Genomic DNA, 22,110 nt, shown 5'->3' on the forward strand with positions numbered 1-22,110 from the left:
CTGTTCTTCATCTGGAGGGGAGATCTGGAGTCCGTTCTGGGCTCCGGAGAGGGGGGATCGTCGCCATCGTCATCATCAACCTTCCTTCATCGCCAATTCCATGATGCTCTTCACCGTTCGTGAGTAATCTCATCATAGGCTTGCTGGACGGTGATGGGTTGGATGAGATCTATCATGTAATCGAGTTAGTTTTGACGGGGATTGGTCCCTAGTATCCACTATGTTTTGAGATTGATGTTGCTACTACTTTGCCATGCTTAATGCTTGTCATTAGGACCCGAGTGTCATGATTTCAGATCTGAACCTATTATGTTGTCGCCAATATGTGTGTGTTTTAGATCCTATCTTGCAAGTTGTAGTCACCTACTATGTGTTATGACCCGGCAACCCCGGAGTGACAATAGCCGGAACCACTCCCGGAGATGACCATAGTATGAGGAGTTCATGTATTCACCAAGTGTTAATGCGTTGGTCCGGTTCTTTATTAAAAGGAGAACCCTAATATCCCGTAGTTTCCATTAGGACCCCGCTGCCACGAGAGGGATGGACAATAAATGTCATGCAAGTTCTTTTCCCTAAGCACGTATGACTACATACGGAATACATGCCTACATTAGATTGACGAACTGGAGCTAGTTACATATCTCTCCGTGTTATAACTTTTGCATGATGAATCACATCCGGCATAATCATCCATCACCGATCCAATGCCTACGAGTCTTTTTCTAATGGTCCTTGCTATGCTACTTTGCCGCTACTGCTGTCACTGCTGCTACTGTTACTCTGATGCTACTGTTGTTACTCTGCTGCTAGTGGTTACTGTTGGTACTGCTGCTATCACCCTACTTTGTTGCAGATACTAAATCTTTCAGGTGTGGTTGAATTGACAACTCAACTGCTAATACTTGAGAATATTTTTTCGTTTCTCCTTGAGTCGAATTAACAAATTTGGGTTGAATACTCTACCCTCGAAAACTGTTGCGATCCCCTATACTTGTGGGTTATCAGGGCGATGCTGGCGACTGGCGGCGGGCGGCGCAGCGACAGGGCGAGGGGTTATGGTTCGATGGAAGAAAGGAGAGGACTGCCGAGAGGGTGAGAGCGGTTCGATGACCTCTCTTTTCGTCGGGTCGGGAAGGCCGAGAGGGAAACACTGCTTGGGCTTTCAGTGGGTTGCGCCCCAGGCCAACTTTTTTTTATATAAATGTAGGCCCAGAAATTTTTGTATGCCGCACGTAGGGCCGGTCCTGAGTTTTCGGGGGCACGGGGCGAACACGGGGCGAACACTATAACTCGGGGCCCTTTAGTACAAACAACAATATATATAATAAGCAATATATGTTTATATGAGATGTATCAAATATCATTTCATGTGGACTCAAAAGCAATACTCATCTCGAATTACATATGTATATAGAAATTTCATATAACATTTTGGGATGCATCATTAGCAATCTCATCTAGTAATTGTAATTGCAGGATGCATGCCTTTTACTAGGTGACATGAGGTTCTTAAATTTAAAGGAAAAATTGGTAATTCAAGACTAGCTGGAATCTACAAAATACTAAATCAATTAATAAAATCTTACCGATTTTAAAGTCAAACTCACAAATTATAAATGCATAAAGCCCAATAATATGTCACTTAACAATATCGAGTTAGTCGATTGTTATCAATGTCTTGTTGCAATAAGGAAATAGAAAAATTGATATATACTCGATCGTGACATGTAACTATTTTGAAATCACTAAGGCATGGGCTTGTAGGCTACCTTCTGTGCTGGATTCGTGTGTGGCCGCGTGAACAACGGAGACTCCCGACTGCCACTAGGCGTTCCTATGGCCACCTTGTTGTTGTTCACCTGGTCTGTTCCTAGTGACATCAACGGCTGCACGCGCTATGATGAAGCGAGGTGATGGCCTCGCGGTTAGTGGTAAGTCCGTGCGGTTGGAAAAGGGGATGGCATCGCGAGGTAATCGGAGGATTAGGTATAACAGAAGGTAATCTGATAAATCAGGCAAAAAAAACATTACGTCTCAAGCATCTTTTTTTTAGACAAACGTCTCAAGCATCTACGACTACGAACGTCGTGCGACTCTTGCACGCGTGATGGAGGTGTGGATTGCTCGATATCCACTAGCTATTTTGACCAGGCCCAACATAACACGCCACACAACATTGCATTTTTTTCTGCTCCGACTAAATTCACACAATCAGGCTTAACATAAGTGCACATACCTGAAGGCCCCTTTGTTTCGGATGCAGGGGCGGTCGCCCCCCTGCCCCCCCTCAGGAACGAGCAATGCTACCCGTACAGGAGTTTTACACGAGTTTTATGGGCTGAGCTAAGGTGGAATGTATTGATAGGTGATCAAGATGAAGCGGACCCCACCCCAAGAATCAGGGGAGGAGATTAGTGAGGAGAAAGACCAGTCCGTAAAACTCCTGTAAGAAGTTCCCTTACGTGTAGCATTTTTGCTCAGGAACAGCTCTGCCCCATGCAGTGGCTTGGGCTGTCTTGGGTCAAAATTCGCCCATGATAACATCCACGTGTACAACTTCACGTCAAAGGAATATTTAGTCTCAATCTATTCGTTTTTGAGAGTCCTCTAATTCTTAATATACTAGAATAAACCCGCTTGTGGAGTTTTCGTTTTTGAAGCAAACACACTCGTGGAGTTTTTGTTTTTTTGTAGGTAACACGCTCGTGGAGTTTTTATTTTGTGAAGCTAACACCCACTAGTGGGGACGGGGCCTTTAGCCCCGGCCCGTAAGGGGCTTTAGTCCCGGTTCATCAACCGGGACTAAAGGGGCGGGAGTAAAGGCCTAACCTTTAGTCCCGGTCCTGTTACAAGCCGGGACTAAAGGTGCTTCACGTGGGCGCCTCGTAGCGCCCCAGGGGCAGGACCTTTAGTCCCGGTTCGTTACGTGGACCGGGACTAAACAGTTTCAGATTTTTCTTATTTTTGGGGTTTTTTGAATGAAATTATTTTTGGTTTTTGGGTTTAGGTGCTCGGGAGATTAACGTGATGCCTCGTTTGGTGTTCGGGAATTAGTTTTCATATAATTTAAATAGAAATAATTATGCATATATATATATATAAGATTAACTTATCTGACACAATTATATGGAGATCTGAATTATCGGGACTAGAGCCCGTCTATTCGATTACATGGACGAACATCAGTAATGGCCCCTAGCTACACTAAATCGTCCTTTGTCATCTATAGCTTCCGTCCTCAGAAAGGTCGCAAGCTCCTCTGCAACAGCAATCGCCCGTTGCTCTGGTAGGACCTTCATCCTCATGGCCGTGTACTATATAAGAAGAGGAGATGAATATGAATATCAATCATGATAACAAAGAATGACGGGTAAAAATAGAGGTGTGAATGTTCATTGCTTACGTCGAATCTGTGATCCTTGTGCTCAGAGGTAAACGTGCGAATGGTCTCGCAAACATAGTATCCGCATAGATGCGTCCCCCGTGGCTGCTGGTCGCACTTTACGAGAATAGAATATATATAATCAAAATAATAATCTAGCATCATAAATGTATTGAAAATAGAAGTATATCATACTACCACTTACCTGAGCCGCTCTAAAGGTCAGCTTCTCAGGCTCGATACCGGGAGTCACGCACTTGAACCGCTTCCAAACCCTGCCCGACAAGGATAATGATTTCCTAAGTTTTTCATTAATTGATATATCAGAAAATCATCGAAAGAGACCGATAGAGCGCAAGAATGATTGAAATTACCCTTGGAGCATGTCCTGCAGGCTTTGGAACTGTTCCAAGGGTCTCGATAATGGGTCGAAGGCATCAACTCTTCCATTATCAATTTGAATGCCAACAGAATCCAATGGAAGCTGCACATGTATATGTATATATATGTCAGTAACTTATCAATTACACTTATAAGTGAATGGACACAAGAGAGTAAAGACCCTCACCTAAAGTTGTATGGAAACAGTATGTGGCCACAGAAATTTTGATCTGTTTGAAACCTTAGAAGGTTTTCCTCCGTCTCCTTGGGTATATCAGTTAGCGTCGCTATATGTATTTTATCTGGGTCAATAAACCTAATATTTAGGATGTTCTTACTTTTACAATCCAGAATCTTCATTCTGCATAATAGAGTGAGATCCCCGAAGAACCTGCCAGGTATGTTCGAACCTGCCCTCCAACGCAACCATGTAGCGACGGACGTGCTCATCCTCCTCGCTGACACGGTGACGTACCACCTTCGCGGTGTCCGGAAGCCTCGGCACCCTCACTGGCCCACGCGACCGCCACCAAACAAGGATCGGGTCAACGACGGGCTGGCTCCTCACCAACCTACGCCCCCCGGAAGGTAGCACCTCCCAATACCAGCCGGGCGGAGCCCAGTCCCGGACAGGGCCCCTCTGATCAAGCAGGTGTCCTCCGCCGAGTCGACGACGAGGATGCGGGATAGGCATCGTAAAATGAACTAAAAAAATAAACTAGTTTATTAATTTTCTTGCTAAAAATAAACTATTAACACTTAAGCATATAAAATAGCAAAATTAAACTATTAACACTTAAGCATATACAATAGAAAAATTAAGCAATAATCTAAGAAACACTATCAACACTTAAGCATATACACTACACAATATTTCTTCTTCTTGTAACCCTAAACTATTTTTCCTCTTCTTCTATTTCTCCTCTTCTTCTACTTCTTCTTCTACTTCTATTTCTCCTCTTCTTCTACTACTTCTCCTCTTCTCTTCTTCTACTTCTCCTCTCCTCCTCTTCTAATTTTTTCTCTTCTTCTACTTCTCCTCTTCTTCTATTTTTCCTCTTCTTCTCCTCTCCTCCTCTTCTTATTCTCCTTTTTCTTCTTTTCTTCTCATCCTCTTCTTATTTTCCTTTTTCCTAATTCTAAATATTACTAACCCTAATAATCTAGCACAAACCTAATAACAATAGGAATTAAATGACAAAAAAATATTTTTCTTCTTTTCTTCCCTTTTTCTTCCTTTCTTCTCCTTTTTCTTCCTTTCTTATCCTTTTTCTTCTTTTCTTCTCCTTTTTCTTATTTTCTTCTCCTTTTTCTTCTTTTCTTCTACTGGCCGGAGTGTTAGGGAGGAGGGGGCGGGGGGCTTACCGGCCGGAGGTGTCGACGGCGCGCGGCGAGGAGGGCGGCGCGTGGCGAGGAGGACGGCGGCGGCGAGGAGGACGACGGCGACGGCGAGGAGGACAGCAGGCGGCGGCGAGCAGGACGGCGGGCAGCCTGACGGCGTCGTCGAGTTCTTCGTTGTGCCACGCCGGGCAGGAGAACAAGGAAGAAGGAGAGAAGGAAATGCGATTTGGGTTGGAAATTTTCTAACTTTCGCTTATATAGGTGGATCTTTAGTCCCGGTTTGGGGCTCGATCCGGGACTAAAGACACCCTTTAGTCCCGGGTGGAGCCACGACCCGGGACTAAAGGCCCTTTTTCGGCAGACCAGTAGGCGGGAAGCAGGGGCCTTTAGTCCCGGCGCGGCGCTCCAACCGGGACTAAAGGGTGTCTTTAGTCCCGGGGCGTGACTCCACCCGGGACTACAGCCCCTCCTCGGCTGCACGATAAATTTAGTCCCACCTTGCCCAGCGAGGGGGACTAACACTTGTTTATAAGCCCCGTCGCAGCTTCTCCATCGAGCTCCTCTCTAAAGCAGGATTACGGGCCTAAACTCACTAAAAATTGAAACTATATTCGAAATTATGGAGAAAATTCAACCTGAATTCAAAGTGAGTTCACTTTCAATTTAGATTGAATTTTCTCTATAAATTCTCATATAGTTTCAATTTTTTTCTATTTTCATAATTAATAATTTTGACTATCCAAACTATTATCTATTTTGTTATTTTCAATTAAAAACTATGTTTATTAAAAATTCTTTTTGCATATTTGAGAATTTGACAAAACTATGATAACGAAAAGTGTTTGAAATTGAATAAATAATGCAAAACTATTTTCTATTTGCATAATTAATAATTTTGACTATTCAAACTATTATCTATTTTGTTATTTTCAATTAAAAACTATGTTTATTAAAAATTCTTAAAGTAGGTAGGGTAGCTCGCTCACATGCACGTTGCTTATTAGTGTAAGAGTGTAGACTGCACGAAGATAATGGTGGTTGGAGCACCAGTTGAGATTTTTATAGAGCAGAGTAGCTGAGAATGATAAGGGCTCTCCGTCTCATGTCATGTCAGTCAAATCGAGTCGATGGGGCTCTTCCGTCTTGTCCCGCCGCTTCGGTTAAGGACGGGCGACAGCTGCTTGGCTGGCACCCAAGTGAGCTTCGTGGCACTTGCATGCACCGTGCGTTGTCATCCTTCGTGTGTGCTGCTCTGCTCGTGCTCCGCGGTGGCACTGGCACTTGAAGCTGCTTGGTCGGCAGCTGGATGCACGTGGAATTAACATGAACGCTTGGTAATACATGTGTGCCGCGCCACGTGGCGAGGCCTTCAACTTTCTACATGTGGTCGCGTGCAAAAAAAATGCTCAATTTTTATAACACACTACATATGCAAACACTTATATACACATGCATATGCTTATTTCTATGAATATACACACGCATATTTTATTTTTTGAGCATCTTCGAGGGACTAAGCCGGCATATGATCTTGACATTTATGAAGTCATCTTAGACGCCTCGTTGTTGATGGGAACGTCTCCTTCCACTGAAAGCATATCATCGAAAATCCTGAAATAAATACAAAAATGATGTAAGCATCATGATTTAAACTCTGATGGGCTGGAATGACACTGTGCCTCTAACCATCCAATCATATATGGTGGACACTAGCTCACCTGATTTTTCAACCGTCGATGATGGTCGCTACTCCTACTTCCCCTAGTGCATAACCAATATCTAGCACAAGGAGAAGAAGGAGAAACGACCCCCCACAGCAACAGTCGACATTCTTCTTCTCTCATGTATGGTGGACACTCCCTCACCTGATTTTTCGACCGTCAATGATGGTCGCTACTCCTTCTTCCCCTAGTGCATAACAAATATCTAGCACAAAGAGAAGAAGGAGAAGCAACCCCCACAACAACAGTCGGCATTCTTCTTCTCTTATGTATGGTGGACACTCCCTCACCTGATTTTTTGACCGTCGATGATGGTCGCTATTCCTTCTTTCCCTAATGCATAACAAATATCTAGCACAAGGAGAAGAAGGAAAAGCGACCCCCACAACAAAAGTGGTTCCGCGGCACGCCACGTGGTTCCGCTGCACGCCACGTGGGACTAATGGTCTTTCATTTTTAAATGACTGTTTTAATCAAAAACAGATCTGTTACAAAAGGGATTTCATTTTTTGAACTTATTTGAACTGAAGACTTTTTGTATATATATGTGGTCGAAATGCATGATACCATGAAGTTAGAAAGGGCTAAACCATTCAAAAGTAGCAAATGAAGTTAGAAAGGGCTAAACCATTCAAATTTGGAAACTATAATGGCACAAACAGAAACTAGACATATATAAATTGGTCCAAGCAGTACATGATACTAGTTCAAACAGTACATAATAATAGCTATCATAGATATATATATTCGAGGTGACGCTGCCATAGTTGACGACTCGAATCAGAATGTCCACCTTATTCGAGGTGACGCTGGCCATAGTTGACGACTCGAATCTTGCGGTACAACTCGTATGAAACGTATGCATCTTTTGCTGCATACTCAATGTTGATACGATCAAGTGGGGCCTTCTCCCAAAGTTTGTGCTGAGACTTTGGGAAATTGGTCTTCATATCACCATATTCCTCGTCGATCAAGTCAACTGTCATATGAACCATCGAAGTCCTGACATGTCGAAGCCTGAATACCGTTTGGAGATCAATGAGGCAACCAGTTGGTATCTCAATACCGAAGCTGTACCTAGCTTGTCGTTCGTTATGTCAACGGTAGCAAAAGTGATGCCGCTGCGAAGGAAGTCCATGAGTTCTGGACAATGCTTGTCACTACTGCAACAGAAACAAATTAAAATGGAACAAATGTTACATACTGCTGCAATAAGGAAACATGTTTCACTACAACTAAAGAGAAAATTATCTTTAGGATTCAAATAGAACATATGCAATGGAACCTAGAGAGATCACTATAGCTATCCAATGGAACCTAGAGAGATCACTAGCTATATGCAATTTTCATGACTATGACATATCATATTGCTATCCAATGGAACCTAGAGAGATCACTAGCTATATGCAATTTTCATAACCTTGGATCAAAGAACACCGCATAAAATTGTATCACTACAACTATGATTTCAATGGAACATATTGAACCAATCAGATTTTTCAGATTGTGGAACACTATTCCAATCAGATTGTGTTCCCTTCAACTAATCAAAATTGTTTCACTACAACTATTTGAAGCGAACCAACTATGATTCCAATGGAACATATTAAACACTAGTTGATTCTAATACGATTTTTCAGATTATGGAACACTATTCCAATCAGATTGTGTTCCCCTTCAACTAATCAAAATTGTTTCACTACAACTATTTGAAGGAAACCAACTATGATTGAAACAAATAAACTTACAATGTCATTACCTTGGATCAAAGAAAGCCTCAAAACTTACCTCACCCATTGGAAGATCAAGACATGGTGTGCGAAGCATAGTTGGATGACGGCAACACCGCATTGATCGGCCGTGTACTCCAGATCAAGCCCCAAGAACTTCTCATGATCCATTGCGGCGTCAAGCCATCGTTCCTTCAACTGTTCAAGAAAATACGGCATCTCCCTGCTCTCGTTCGTGTACACAACATCGAGCTTGGTCTTGCCATGTGCGAGCACCTCTCCAAAGCAAGTTGGCATGGTGGAAGAAGAGAAGGGAAGAAGAGAGGAGAAGAACAGAGCGAGAGCGAGAGAGAAGAAGAAACACAGAAATGGCGACTCTGATTCGGTTCGTGCTTTTCATCGCCCGAAACGACACGGGATGCAAACCATTTGGGCCTTTAGTCCCGGGTTGAGCCACCAACCGGGACTAAAGAGGTATACCAACGGTTGCCACCACTACGACAGGCCACGTGTTAGGCCTTTAGTCCCGGATTGAGCCACCAACCGGGACTAAAGGGGGATACGAACGGTTGCCACCACCACTGCCCACCGCGTAGCCCTTTAGTCCCGGTTTGGGACACGAACCGGGACTAAAGGGTCCTTACGGACCGGGACTAAAGCCTCGAGGGAGGCATTGAGAATTGAGGCGACGTGGCCGGGCCTTTAGTCCCGGCCCAGAGGCAGGCCGGGACTAAAGGGTCCCGGCCAAAGGCCCGTTTTCCACTAGCGACCCTTGTGGAGTTGAAAGCCCATTTTGCACATATTTGTTTTTTATAGAAATTTGTAGATATTATGTAAATTGTAATTACAGTAATAATAAAACCTTTAGATATTCATGTTATAGATATTCTGCATACAACCTAAATAATCTACTTTAAAATTTGTTCATAAATTATTTTAAAATATTCATAAATTTGAAGATTTATGAATTATAAAAAAGTTTGTACAACTACAAATATTCAAAAGTTAAAATTTAAAATGTTTACATGAATACTAAATCGTTTATACTATTTTATTATATAATTTATTGAATACAAGTCATGAGAAAAACTGTACACAAGTTGATATTCATAAAAAAAAGTAAATATTTGTATTAATAATTTTATATAATTTAAATATAAGTTATGTGTATATAATTATGTATGGTTCACTAAACATATTTATTTAATAAACATTTTCAATGTCCATATTAACTTATAACTTTTTATATAATACACATGTTTATATTTAAATATTTTTACTTACTATCAATCGTTTGTTTGTACATTTTTTTTTTAACACAAGTATTTGAACATAATTTTCTTATTTACAATTTACAATTATCTTAAATATTTTTTACTTATGTATTCGTTAATATTTTTTGTGTGATACACAAGTTTATATTCAAATGTTTTATTTACAAATCATTGTCTGTATGTATTTTTTTATAACACACAATTATTTGATAATAACTTTTTTTGATTTACATCTGCAAATATTGCTTAAAAAATACCATGTGCAAACTGGGCCGCAGTATCTGCTGGCCATTAGTTTGACATATGGTACTGTTCATACATGTAAATTTTTTATCCTTAGCAGACATGAGACCGTCATACTTGTAGTGGCTGTACTGGCGATATCGCAAAAAAAAAAGTGACTGTACCGGCCGAAGTGGTAGTTACAATCTTGGTCGGCTTCTTCTGTGAATTAGAAAATAAATGGGCGTTTTGCCTAGATGTTCACCGAGCGCCAGCAGTTACTGACAGGTAAGCCCATAAGTATCAATAGGTCCACAATGTATTTTGTAACCGTGTGTGCACGCTTGAGTCAAGTTAAGTGATTATAATTTTATATTTTTAAAGTTCTAGCATTAAAATTAAACATGAAACGTAAGTTCAATGTCTACCGGGGATATTACTTTTACTTTGACGGGATATTACCTTTTTTAGTAGTACTAGCAAAAGGGCCCATGCGTTGCAACGGGAGAAAGAAATACCACACGGCACACGCTCTTAATTTATAAAAAATGTCTATAATTTAAGAATTTATAGTTACGATACTAATAAAGATGGTCTTATCCTACAAAAATGCAGTTCAAAATTTCACAGGTCTTCTATTTTAACACGGCTTGCATGTAGATTTAATACGTACAAACAATCAGTCAAGTGACCTTCAGTTTCATCTCTAATCCTGATTTTGTTGACGTGTTCATTCCCAACCCGGATGAGTACCGGTATGAAAAAAAGACGAATAATAACTTATTTATTAAGATTGCACCCTAGATAGTATTTTTATTAAATGTTTAACAGATAAAATAATATCATATTTAAATTCTACATATTTTTCTAATCAAATTCCATGTATAATATGTTAAATTTGGAGTTACGGTTTAAAAGATATGAGTATTTAAAAAAATATTTAATATATACTACGAGTTTAATGTCATAAACAGTAAGGGCTTTTTTGTAAAATCACTTCAGTGGGTTTTTCGACGGAAGCGATAGCCTCTTTATTATTAGGTAAAGACTACAACTTCGGTTTAAGACGTGAATTGGGGTCAAATCCAGCTTCTTAGATGTTTCAAGAACACTAAAGATTATTGTTCAAAATGAAAGTTTCACAAAACTAAAATCCACATGAAACAGTTTCAAGTGCCTGGAAATCGAAAATTTCTCTCCATTCCAAACAAGTTGAACCCCCCACGATGCAAACTCTGCAGGGGCATGGGCAGCCCATCGACCATCCTCTTACATCTCACTCTCTCACCCTGTGCTGCAGCTAGCATGCGTCACGCCCCACTGCCCCCCACATCCATAGCAGAACTGGAAGCTGCACCTGCACATGAAAGGTGAATCAACCATCAGAAGCCTTAGCAACAAAGCAAACACAAGCATGCAACAAACATGGAGAGTATATACCTGCAGGTGATGTGCAGGCAGCCGTCGGTTTTCTCCACGAAGAACTCGCACTTGGGGCACCGCTTCCACTTCTTCAGCTTGGCCGTCTCCAGCAGCAGCAGGTCCTCCTTGCCCCTGTCGCCCCTGCCGAGCTTCCTGTAGGCGGCGCAGTCGGCGCCGGCGTGCCACGGCACGCCGCACCGGGCGCAGAACAGCCGCCTGCACACCTGGCACTCGGACTGCGTTATGTCGCCGGCGCTGTCGTCGTCCGCAACCATCATCGCCGAGCAGTCCTTGTAGGGGCAGTAGGTCCTCTTGGCACCGAGCATCATGGACTCGCACAGCGCTGCGCCCCAGCGCTCGAACACCTCCCGCGGGAGCATGCCCTGGCAGAGCGCCGGGTCGAGCACTCCGGCGCACTGCTCCTCCGGGCACTTTACGTCGGCGATCCGGTCCTGGATCTTGGCCCCGATGTAGCCCGCGAGGCAGGACGTGCAGAAGGCGTGCACGCAGCCGCGGCTCGCGCGGTGCGCGTCCGACTCCGGCACGGCGTCCATGCAGATCTTGCAGAACACGAGCGTCGCCGTCGCCGTCGCGGAGGCAGATGCAGAGGAGCCGGGCCGCCCGGAACACGAAGATGAAGAGGCGACGGCAGAGGAGCACTCACCGTATATGACAACTGCGCTGCTGCTGGTGGCGGTGGTGCTGCGACGCGCCGGGAACGACGACCGCGACGACGTGGCGGTAGCCGCGATGGCGGACGACATGATCACCTCCTGGAGCTGGAGCTCGGCGGCGTACTTCTCGTCGGATATCGGGAACAGCTGATCGTCCTCGCCGGCGTCGGCGTCGTTCTGGGCGTGGGTGAGGGCAGAGAAGTAGAAGTCGTCGACGAGGCCGGTGAGGTCCGAGTCCGCCATTTCTCCGTGCGAGCGAGGTGAGGAGGTCGACGGCCTCTTTGGCCTGTCGCAGTGTTTAAGTAGCCACTCCCACTATAGCTCGACGTTTAATGTGTGGAAGCCAATGGGTCGTCTTTGGTATCCGGTGATGACTGATGAGGGCCAGAATTTCGAAGGGCTCCATTTTAATTACACGATTAAAATGGCTCCATTTTAATTACACGATTTTTCTTGTTTTTATATCCTCACGCGCCTTCACTACTCCAAGGTTTGGCTCCATTTTAATTACACGATTTTTCTTGTTTTTATATCCTACATTTTCCAGTAATTGTATTCTCCAGATACAAACCAAATACTTTCCCGTTCCAAAATACATGGGGTTTTAAATATGTACATACACAGACTGCAAGAATGCAATTTTTCATGCCGTGACAAGTATACTGATGTGTGTATAGTGTAGACAAAGTCTTGCCTTGCCGTGGCAAATGTATTGATGTTGATCCAGGCAACTAAATAATTGCAAAGGTGAAAAGAAGACAAGTGAATTTGTGGTAGTACTACATCCAAACAAATGTCTGCATCTTTGGACATGTATGCAGGTGCTAGCTCTTCACACCGCATCCAATTATTCAGTGATCATCTGTCTACATCTTTGGACAAGTAATCATTTCCATACAAGTTAGCAGTAGTTTCCATGCAAAGTGATGCAACGGTTGTCACATAACGCTGTGCTAGAGCTCATCATCATGAGCGACGGCCAAGTTCACTGGCGCGGCGACGTCGCCGCTGCTGTGGGCCTTGTGGTCTCCGAAGGCCCGGTTGAGGAACATGGCCAGCCTCACTCCCCCCTGCGCGATCCGCCGCGTCACGATCGGGAGCCTCGAAGCGAAGTATTCCTCTGCAGTTCACGAAGCATCACATTCAGGATGGACAGCATGGCATGATGAACACGAAGCTAGGTGGAGCGCGGCCGGCGGTGGCTTACCGGACAGTGTGTCTCCGTCGTGGACGCCGTCGTAGCCCCACTTGCAGGCCAACCCTATGCTCTCCGTTGCATACTTGGTCGGGCAGGACATGATGTCCGCGCAATCTTTCCACGATGACTCGTCGGACCACGATCCCTGGAGGAAGAAGACAGACATGTATATGTGAAGATTTTATCTAACTAGTCTGTAAATTTCGGACATTTTCCTGATCTGGTTGATTTGATTTTTAACTTACTTTGGTGATGTTGTGCTGGAGGTCCTGGCGGAAGGCGGCTATGTCCTTGCCGTAGCGCTCGGCGAGCACGGTGAGTATTATCTCCCTGTCCCATACCTGCAGATTACAGGTAAATTACTTTGGTTGATCTCTGCTTATGACATGTAATTGCGTGCACGCGAGAGGATCGCCGAGTTTGTTTACATGGTGGAGGTTGGACTTGTGTTTGAACCAGCGTAGGTTCACCGAGTTGCCCCCCATGTCGCTCGTGAACCCCACATGCATGGGCTGCACATACATACCATGGACAAAATACAAAAATTACCATGTCAGAGACTGATCTGTACAGTACAATATTCACTGGATTACTAGATTTCAGAAGGAAAAAATATATATACCTGGTGAATATCTCCCATGAAGTGTGACAGGAATAGCAGGGCTTCCGTCAGGTTATCTGAATTTGCAACAGTTGCAGTCAAGAACTCAGAATGAAGAGTGACACAAAACCGCTGGTTGACAAGTTGACATCAACACCGTCGCATAGATGCTTACACTTGCGGTCGGCGCTGCCTTGCTTGTAGTGCATGAGCTGCGAGGTGAAGTTGGCGACGGCGCCGGCGACGCACATGTCCTTGGCGCCGCTGGGGTCATGGCAGTCCCCTGTCCGACCATCAGACATATATATCATGATTTCAATCGTGTCGATTAGTTCAGCAATTCAGAAGAAGTTGTGCTCCTCGACGTTACTGGCGTAGTCGAAGGTGCAGGCCTTGTCGGGGGTGTCGATGAAGTGCAGCGGGCTGGTCCACCGGTACTTGTACCAGTGCCTCACCTGGTCCGGCCACACGCACATCGCCGACAGGTCCCCGCCCGCCTCCTCCGGCAGAAGGTTCTTCACCGCCTGCGCCGCCGCAGGCTCCAGCAAATCCTGCAACAACAATAACAACAACAGAATCAATCAACCATTTACAGTTTCAGTGGTGCCAATGCTAATGCAAGATGTGAAAACCTGAATGCCAAGTTGTTTGTTGTTACCTGCGCGATCTGGCAGGTGAGCATGTGCCCCTCGGCGCTCCACGCCCGCGCCGCCGGCGCCGAGATGAGCACCAGCCCGAGCACCGCCGCTACCATGAACGCGCCTGAGGATGCCATTGCCAATGTCGGTCTGACGGTCTCGTTGCTCAAGGCACCTGTGTACTTGGGATGGAAGATTCAGAGGACGGGGCGGCGATATATACACAGGGGAGTTGGATGTGAGGAGGGCGGCGAGGTTTCTTTGAGTGCACGCATGGCATTGGCATTGGTGGGTTCCTTGCTCGTGGGCATGCTTCGCTTAGCTCCATTAATGACGTGCTCGGGATCTAGTGGTTGTGCTTCAGTGGAAGCCGCCTTTACCTTCCTGTTATCGTGGAAACTGACGGGGTTGCTGGTTCTGCATGCGTTGCCGATGCTTCAAGCATCACCCCTAAATGCCAGAACTGGGCCGGGCCTGGGTTGATCGCGTTGGGCCGGGCCTGGGTGGAGTGCCTTGGGCCGGGCCTGGGTGGGAGAGTAAAAGGGCCGCGGCGGGGAAGCGGCCGACGACCGAGGATAATAAACTTTCAGTTTGACACATCCGAAGCGGGTGGGGTTGCTGTCGCCGGCGGCGATGTCGACGGCTGCAGCCACCGCCGCCCTGACGTCCTCCCCCTTCGCGCGGCGGCCTCGGGCCGCGCGGGGCGGCAGGCGGACGGTGCGGCTGCGCGCGTGCGTGTTCCACCCGGAGGTGGCACGCGCGGTGGAGTCGCTGCAGACGGAGTTCCGGGAGGTGGACGGCGCCATCGCCCTCAACTCCTCCCGCGTCTCCGCCGCCTTCCGCGCCGCCCGCGTCGCCCCCCACGTAACCCCACACCTCCGCACTGCTCTTTCTCTACTCTCTTTACCCACGCTGCCTGCTGCTCACTGACGCGTGGGCACCGGCCTGCAAACTGCAGCACTTTGGCGGGTCGACGGGGTACGGCCACGACGACGCCGGCGGCCGGGAGGCTCTCGACTCCGTCTTCGCCCGCGTCGTCGGCGCCGAGGCCGCCATCGTGCGCCCCCAGGTTTCCCCATCCATCCACCCCACACTCCGCTGTCGCGCTCTACTGAAGAGCTTATCTCGCAGCGACGAACTGAACTCTTCTTCTTACTCGTTGGTTTGCCAGTTCTTCTCCGGCACGCATGCCATCGCCTGCGCTCTGTTCGCGCTGCTGCGGCCTGGGCACGAGGTAATTAGTATCGACATGACTATACCGAAACGCCAAAAAAAGATTCTGCTGGACTCAGAAAACTGATGACAGACAACTCCTGCTGCAGCTCTTGGCAGTGGCCGGGCCTCCCTACGACACCTTGGAGGAGGTCATTGGGATCAGGGGGTCGGCCAATGTAGGATCGCTCAGGGACTTTGGAGTGACCTACCGAGAAGTTCCGGTGAGCTGATTTCTCCCCTCAGAGTCCAGTCATCTGCTACTCTGTGTTACATTCTGCTACTCTGTATGTATGTATTACTTTGCCTCTGCTACTGTGTGTTATATTGCCCCTTGGATAGGTTGCTGATGTAAATTCAGTTATAGCTAGGAGCAGATGGTGGCCTCGACTGGGATGCGCTTGCACATGCCGTCAGACCGGAGACCGGGTGCGCTCTCATACAGAGGTCCTGCGGTTACTCGTGGCGCAAGAGCCTGGGTGTAGATGATATCCGTAAAGCCATCGATTTGATCAAGGCAAGATTATTAATGTATGCTCACTATGTATCTGGGGTGGGGAGGCAGAGTATTCCTCATCTACTTAGCTCATCTATGTAGTATGTGCTGACATTATTCGTAATTTGGGTCTCACTTCAGATGCAAAATCCAAACTGCAAGGTCATGGTTGACAACTGCTACGGTGAATTCGTTGAGACATCAGAGCCTCCAATGGTGGTATGTTCACGACGGTCATCAACATATGAGTAACAGAGCACAGCACTCCTGCCTATTTCTAATCGGGCATTTGCATGACAGGGAGCAGATCTTATTGCCGGTAGCTTGATAAAGAACCCAGGTGGTACCATCGCGCCTTGTGGTGGCTACATTGCTGGGAAGAAAGATTTGGTTGCCGCAGCTGCAGCTCGCCTATCGGCACCAGGCCTTGGGGTGGAGTTTGGGTCAGCACCTGGACATGTTATGCGAGCAATGTTTCAGGGTTTGTTTCTTGCGCCGCAAATGGTTGGAGAGGCAGTAAAAGTAGGCTGCTTCTCATTTCTTGCCTCTCTGACGAAATTATGCATGCAATTGCAACTTGCAAGTAACATTCTTATACCATCCACAGGGGGGTTTGCTGATTGCAGAGGTCATGTCAGCCAAGGGCTATAGAGTTCAACCACTTCCAAGGGCACCACGCCATGATATTGTACAGGTTGGTTTAAGTTCAACATTAATTAGTCTGAACTCTGAAGAAGCTTTAGCATTAATTCACTAGCACATTAGTGTCCACACCAGCAAGATATGACAGTATCCATGCATAGCTACTGCAATGTGTCACAAATTCAGAAAGCTTATGTGAGGAAACAGATTTCAGAAAATAAACATTAATAGATTACTAGATTAGCATAAGAGAACTGATGGCTGCAGAAACCATGTAATTCAAAGTTTGATCCTGACAGAAGGTCAAGCAATCCCTTTTAAGTCATTAGGCTGTGCCCGTCCGTGTTACCAAGCAATCCCTTTTAGGCCCTTTTAAGTCATTAGGCTGTTCTCGTCCGTGTTACCAAGCAATCCCTTTTAGGCCCTTTTAAGAGTAAAATAACAAAAAATATTTGTCTTACTCACAGGCAGTAGAGCTTGGCAACAGGGAGAGACTCATAGCATTCTGCGAAGTTGTTCAACAAACTTGCCCAGTAGGATCATTTATTAGGCCAACCGCTGGGGAAACTCCGGGTTATGCTTCAGAGGTGTGTTTTTTTTTTTGAATAATATATTTGAGGGCAGTTCATTCCATGTATTTACTTTTTAGCTCTAACTGTAGTAATTTTTCTCCCGAAACTATATATTTGCTATGTTATGCTATCCACGCAGTTTTCCTTTTTTTTGCTTTGATAATACAAGAGCGCTTAGTTCACCTGAATCAGGTCATTTTTGCTGACGGGACATTCATGGATGGAAGCACAAGCGAGCTATCATGTGACGGGCCCTTAAGAGATCCATACGCTGTGTTCTGTCAGGTCAGTTGAGAATTGGCATGCTTGCATCCTGATTATTTGTGCTAATGCACGGCATACTGTAATGGTCAGTAAGACTAAATTTGGGGAGTCTGGAGCATCAAGCACGGCTTCTCCTCCCTTGCACTGATGGCTCTTCTCCCTTGAACTGTATCCCTACAGGGAGGAACACATTGGACGCAGTGGGCTCTTGTCCTGAGTGAAGTTCTGAAAGTCATGTAGCTGTTTTTTTTTTCGAAAAGGAGGCATCGCCCATGTAGCTGTTTGTTAGTTACCAGAAGATGTCCCATTTCTACAATGGTGGTCATACGGCTGTTTATCACCAAAAGACCTTCCAGTTGATGAATGGTAGGCTCTTTGTTAACTATAATTGATTAGTAATTTTTATTATGTTTGAGTTACTTTGTATTTCCGGTGATCTTTTATAATAGATCTGTTTCTTTCCACACAAAAAAACTATAATTGATTAGTGAGTGTTTGTCGATGAAGTGAGAATCATGAGGTAATCTTCATAATTTGCATTTTATCGATGCTGTCATATCTGACAATGGTGCTAACTCACAGAAGGAATGGAATTATGTACTTAATGCAGGAAGCATGATGCTCACAAAATTCTTTTGGTTGAACCCGATGAGTGATTTAAAGCAACACATGCCGGAGCATCATTGACATTGGATGGCTTCTGCCATTGACTTGGCAGTTCATCAGGTTACCGCTTCAAACTATAGGAGTTATTTAAACTTAAAAAAAAAACGTAGTAGTTATTTTAGAAATGCCTAACAAAGGGCACCCCAGGGGCGCTCCTTGATCGTGGTTTGTTTGAGATTCTGGTTTCAGAAAGCCTAGAATCCGAGAATCAGAATCTGTAGCCTTAACAAAGGCCACCCCAGGGGCGCTCCTTGATCGTGGGAGGATGCATGTACAATAAAATGGCGAACATGATATAATGCTCTACAGCTGCACCTGATGCTCGATCAAATCACGTACCCCCTTTTCTTTTAGGGTGATGAAATCACGTAGCTGATATTCGTACCAGAATCCCACATCTCTTTGGAGGATACGCGAGCTGGAAGTGACATGGATCTCTCTCTTCCTCTCTGGCATTGACTTAATGATACATCCCCTCGCAAAACAAAAAAAGACTTAATGATACATCGTGGGCAGCATGTATCTTATATTTATTATTTTATTTCACTTGGCAATCCAGAGAAGATGTAATAAAATTGGAGGGCAATTTATTTGATATTATCCCCGACGGAATTAGAAATAGAGAATAGCTAGCTATAAATATTACCTGTCATTCGCTCTTGGGCTGCACAAAAACACAAATCGATCGATCAGATATCCGCCTATAGCTTGCTTGCTAGCTTTGTAAAGAGACGACATGGATAGTTTGCCTAAGCGCGATGCCAACTACGTTCCGCTGAGCCCCATTACCTTCTTGCCGAGGGCGGCCTCCGTCTACGCCGACCGCACCTCCATCGTCTACGGCAATACCACCTTCACCTGGCAGCAGACGTACCACCGCTGCTGCTGCCTCGCCTCCGCGCTTCAGCAGATGAGCATTCTCAAGAATGATGTCGTACGTTACGTCCTGCTCATCTAATTTTTCCTTTTTCTTTCGCAATATAATGGTATATACTATAACTATTAACGTACGTAGGTATCCGTTCTTGCACCCAACACGCCGGCCTTGTACGAGATGCACTTCGCCGTGCCCATGGCTGGCGCCGTTCTCAACGCCATCAACACGCTCATGGACGCCGCCAGCGTGGCCACCATCATCAACCATGCCCAGCCCAAGGTCCTCTTCGTGGATTACCAGTACATCCGCGTCGCGACCGAGGCCGTTAGAGGCATCGACGCGCCGCCGCTCCTTGTCCTCATCAACGACATCGACAAGCCGACGGGCGCCGCCATGAGCGGTGCCAGCCTCGAGTACGAGCAGCTGGTGGCACGAGGCGGCCTGGTCCTGGCGCGCTACCCGCCGCACGATCTCCGTGATGAGTGGGACTCTCTCACCCTCAACTACACCTCCGGCACGACGGCGGCGCCCAAGGGCGTGGTGTACAGCCACCGGGCCGCCTACCTCAACACGGTGAGCCTCATGCTCCAGTGGGGCATCCGGCACGAGCCCGTCTACCTCTGGTCGCTCCCCATGTTCCATTGCAACGGATGGACCTTCACCTGGGGCATCGCCGCGTGCGGCGGCACCAACGTCTGCATCCGCGCGCCCACCGCCGTCAACATGTACAATGCCATAGCAGCCCACGGCGTGACGCACATGTGCGCGGCGCCCGTGCTATTCAACATTCTCATAGAGGCCCGGCGGGAGCCGTTGCCCCGTCCCGTGCAGGTGCTCACAGGCGGCGCGCCGCCGCCGGCCGCGCTCCTCCAACGCGTCGAGCATCTCGGCTTCAAGGTGACCCACGCGTACGGCATGACGGAGGCCACCGGCGTGGTCATGGTCTGCGAGTGGCGCCAGCGGTGGGACACACTGCCGGCTTCAGAGCGCGCGCGGCTCAAGGCTCGGCAGGGCGTGAGCGCGCTTTCGCTCGCCGGCGCGGACGTCAAGGACCCCATCACGATGCAGAGCGTGCCCAGGGATGGCACCACGCTCGGCGAAATAATGCTGCGCGGCAGCAACATGATGAAGGGCTACTTGAGAAACGAAGGCGCCACGGACGGGGCGTTCCGTGACGGGTGGTTCTTAACCGGGGACGTCGGCGTCGTACACCCCGACGGGTATGTGGAGATCAAGGACCGGTCCAAAGACGTGATCATCTCCGGCGGGGAAAACATCTGCAGCGTTGAGGTGGAGTCGGTGTTATACCAGCACCCGGCGGTGCGGGAAGCGGCGGTGGTGGCCATGCCGCACCCTCGCTGGGGCGAGACGCCCTGTGCCTTCGTCTCGCTCAAGGAAGGCAACGCAGCCAAGGTCAAGGAGGATGAGATTGTCTCCTTCTGCCGCAACAAGATGGCGCACTACATGGTGCCCAGGAAGGTGGAGTTCATGGATGACCTACCCAAGAACCCCACGGGAAAGGTGAAAAAGCTTCAGCTGCGTGAGAGGGCGCGTGCCTTCACTCTCAGGGCTACCCAAGGTGAACAACTTGGGCACTTTGCACTCACCACGGCATCCAGGCTTTGACATCTCCTTCACCTCAACTGGCCTGCAGTTGGACGCGTCGCAACTTCTTACTGGCTTTCAACTGACAGTAGGGAGAAAGCAAAGTTAAGATTGAACTTCTACATATTAGTGCCATAATTTGGTGATATACACATATAATTTTTTTCTACAAACTCGATGATTATTTACAGTTCTCGGACACAACCTAGCAAAGAGACGAACCAACTTGTGGTTGAATGGTTAGGAGGACAATGATATCTTCTGCACGTCAAACTTTAAGTCAAGTCACACACTTGACAATATGATGTGTACACTTTGCCTCTCGGGGGTGCTCATAGGGATATGATGTGAATGCGTTTATACAGATGAGTGTATGTGAGCGACTTTGAATGTACTGTATTAAAAAAAAGGTACAAAAGGGAGCATTAGCTCAGTGGCTAGGCATGTGATTGTACAGCTTAACCACCCAGGTGAGTTTACGCCATATTTGTTCTTCCAAAGAACTCCATTCCAGTATTCCTGAGGTCGGAAAGATGAAGTGGTTACAGGAGCTAAGAGAATTTCATGTTTAGAAGGAAAGTGCTGGATTTGAACTCAGCCAGCTGGGGGGGCTGACAGAGCTTGGACAGCTTGCTATATGTAATCTTGAAACCGTGGCATCCAAAAAAGAAGCTAATGATGCTAAATTGAAGGATAAAAGAAATCTGAAAGAATTGAAATTAGTTCGGTGCAGGGCAACATATCACAGATGGTGATGTTCTCGAGGGTCTTCTTCAACCACCCCCTAATCTCGAGGGTCTTCAGTGACATATCACAATACAATCTTAGAGAGCGGAGGGGCGGCCGGGCGGCGGCCGAGATGCGGAGGGCGACGGGGCGCGGAGGGGCGGCGGGGCGACGGCCGGAGCGCGGAGGGGCGGCGGGGCGGCGGCGGCTGAGGCGGATTCCTCCCGCACGGGGGAACCAACTGCCTCCCGCGCGAGGTGGGAAAACGAGTGCGGGTTGGGGGCAGTTTTCCCTTCCAACCCTCACTTCTACAGGCTGGGAAGGGGTTTGAGGGTTGGACCTCTAGTTTTTTTTAAGGGTTTAAGGGTTCTAGTGTACGCCGTTTTTTGATAAAAACTGTAAAAAAACGGTTATTTTTAAGGGTTTGAGGGCTCTACTAGAGATGATCTAACCAACCTCAAAC

At 46.7% G+C, this 22,110-nt stretch overlaps 4 protein-coding genes across 6 annotated transcripts; 2 read left to right on the top strand and 2 right to left on the bottom strand.

The window, feature by feature from the left end:
* Positions 1-11,338: 11,338 nt before the first annotated feature.
* Positions 11,339-12,400, bottom strand: LOC123428879 (probable E3 ubiquitin-protein ligase RNF144A-A). The gene is made up of 2 exons (XM_045112990.1): positions 11,495-12,400; positions 11,339-11,411 (listed from the first exon to the last, which is right to left on the bottom strand). The coding sequence occupies exons 1-2, from the start codon at positions 12,391-12,393 to the stop codon at positions 11,339-11,341; spliced, it is 972 nt and encodes a 323-aa protein (XP_044968925.1). The 5' UTR covers positions 12,394-12,400.
* A 389-nt stretch (positions 12,401-12,789) lies between these two features.
* LOC123428229 (endonuclease 1) lies at positions 12,790-14,827 on the bottom strand. Its single transcript, XM_045112422.1, has 8 exons — positions 14,608-14,827; positions 14,320-14,500; positions 14,125-14,232; positions 13,971-14,026; positions 13,777-13,860; positions 13,594-13,689; positions 13,358-13,493; positions 12,790-13,270 (listed from the first exon to the last, which is right to left on the bottom strand). Exons 1-8 carry the CDS (start codon positions 14,722-14,724, stop codon positions 13,104-13,106), a joined length of 945 nt encoding a protein of 314 aa, XP_044968357.1. The 5' UTR covers positions 14,725-14,827; the 3' UTR covers positions 12,790-13,103.
* A 281-nt stretch (positions 14,828-15,108) lies between these two features.
* Positions 15,109-18,275, top strand: LOC123428228 (uncharacterized protein YnbB-like). Of its 2 annotated transcripts, XM_045112420.1 has the most exons (12): positions 15,109-15,451; positions 15,546-15,656; positions 15,759-15,821; positions 15,910-16,023; positions 16,167-16,316; positions 16,437-16,514; positions 16,596-16,817; positions 16,903-16,989; positions 17,405-17,524; positions 17,702-17,794; positions 17,954-18,009; positions 18,048-18,275. In XM_045112420.1, exons 1-12 carry the CDS (start codon positions 15,221-15,223, stop codon positions 18,049-18,051), a joined length of 1,329 nt encoding a protein of 442 aa, XP_044968355.1. In that variant the 5' UTR covers positions 15,109-15,220; the 3' UTR covers positions 18,052-18,275. The 2 variants fall into 2 exon arrangements, with proteins under 2 accessions (XP_044968355.1, XP_044968356.1); XM_045112421.1 differs by lacking the exons at positions 17,954-18,009; positions 18,048-18,275 and having other exon boundaries at positions 17,688-17,780.
* LOC123428227 (trans-cinnamate:CoA ligase, peroxisomal-like) lies at positions 18,048-21,041 on the top strand. 2 transcript variants are annotated; one of them, XM_045112419.1, is made up of 3 exons: positions 18,048-18,139; positions 18,384-19,373; positions 19,455-21,041. In XM_045112419.1, exons 2-3 carry the CDS (start codon positions 19,176-19,178, stop codon positions 20,940-20,942), a joined length of 1,686 nt encoding a protein of 561 aa, XP_044968354.1. In that variant the 5' UTR covers positions 18,048-18,139; positions 18,384-19,175; the 3' UTR covers positions 20,943-21,041. The 2 variants fall into 2 exon arrangements, with proteins under 2 accessions (XP_044968354.1, XP_044968352.1); XM_045112417.1 differs by lacking the exon at positions 18,048-18,139 and adding an exon at positions 18,202-18,293.
* The last annotated feature ends 1,069 nt before the right edge of the window (positions 21,042-22,110 follow it).

The sequence above is a fragment of the Hordeum vulgare genome, chromosome 2H (genome assembly GCF_904849725.1).
Source record: "Hordeum vulgare subsp. vulgare chromosome 2H, MorexV3_pseudomolecules_assembly, whole genome shotgun sequence".
In the NCBI taxonomy this organism is placed as follows: Eukaryota; Viridiplantae; Streptophyta; class Magnoliopsida; order Poales; family Poaceae; genus Hordeum; species Hordeum vulgare.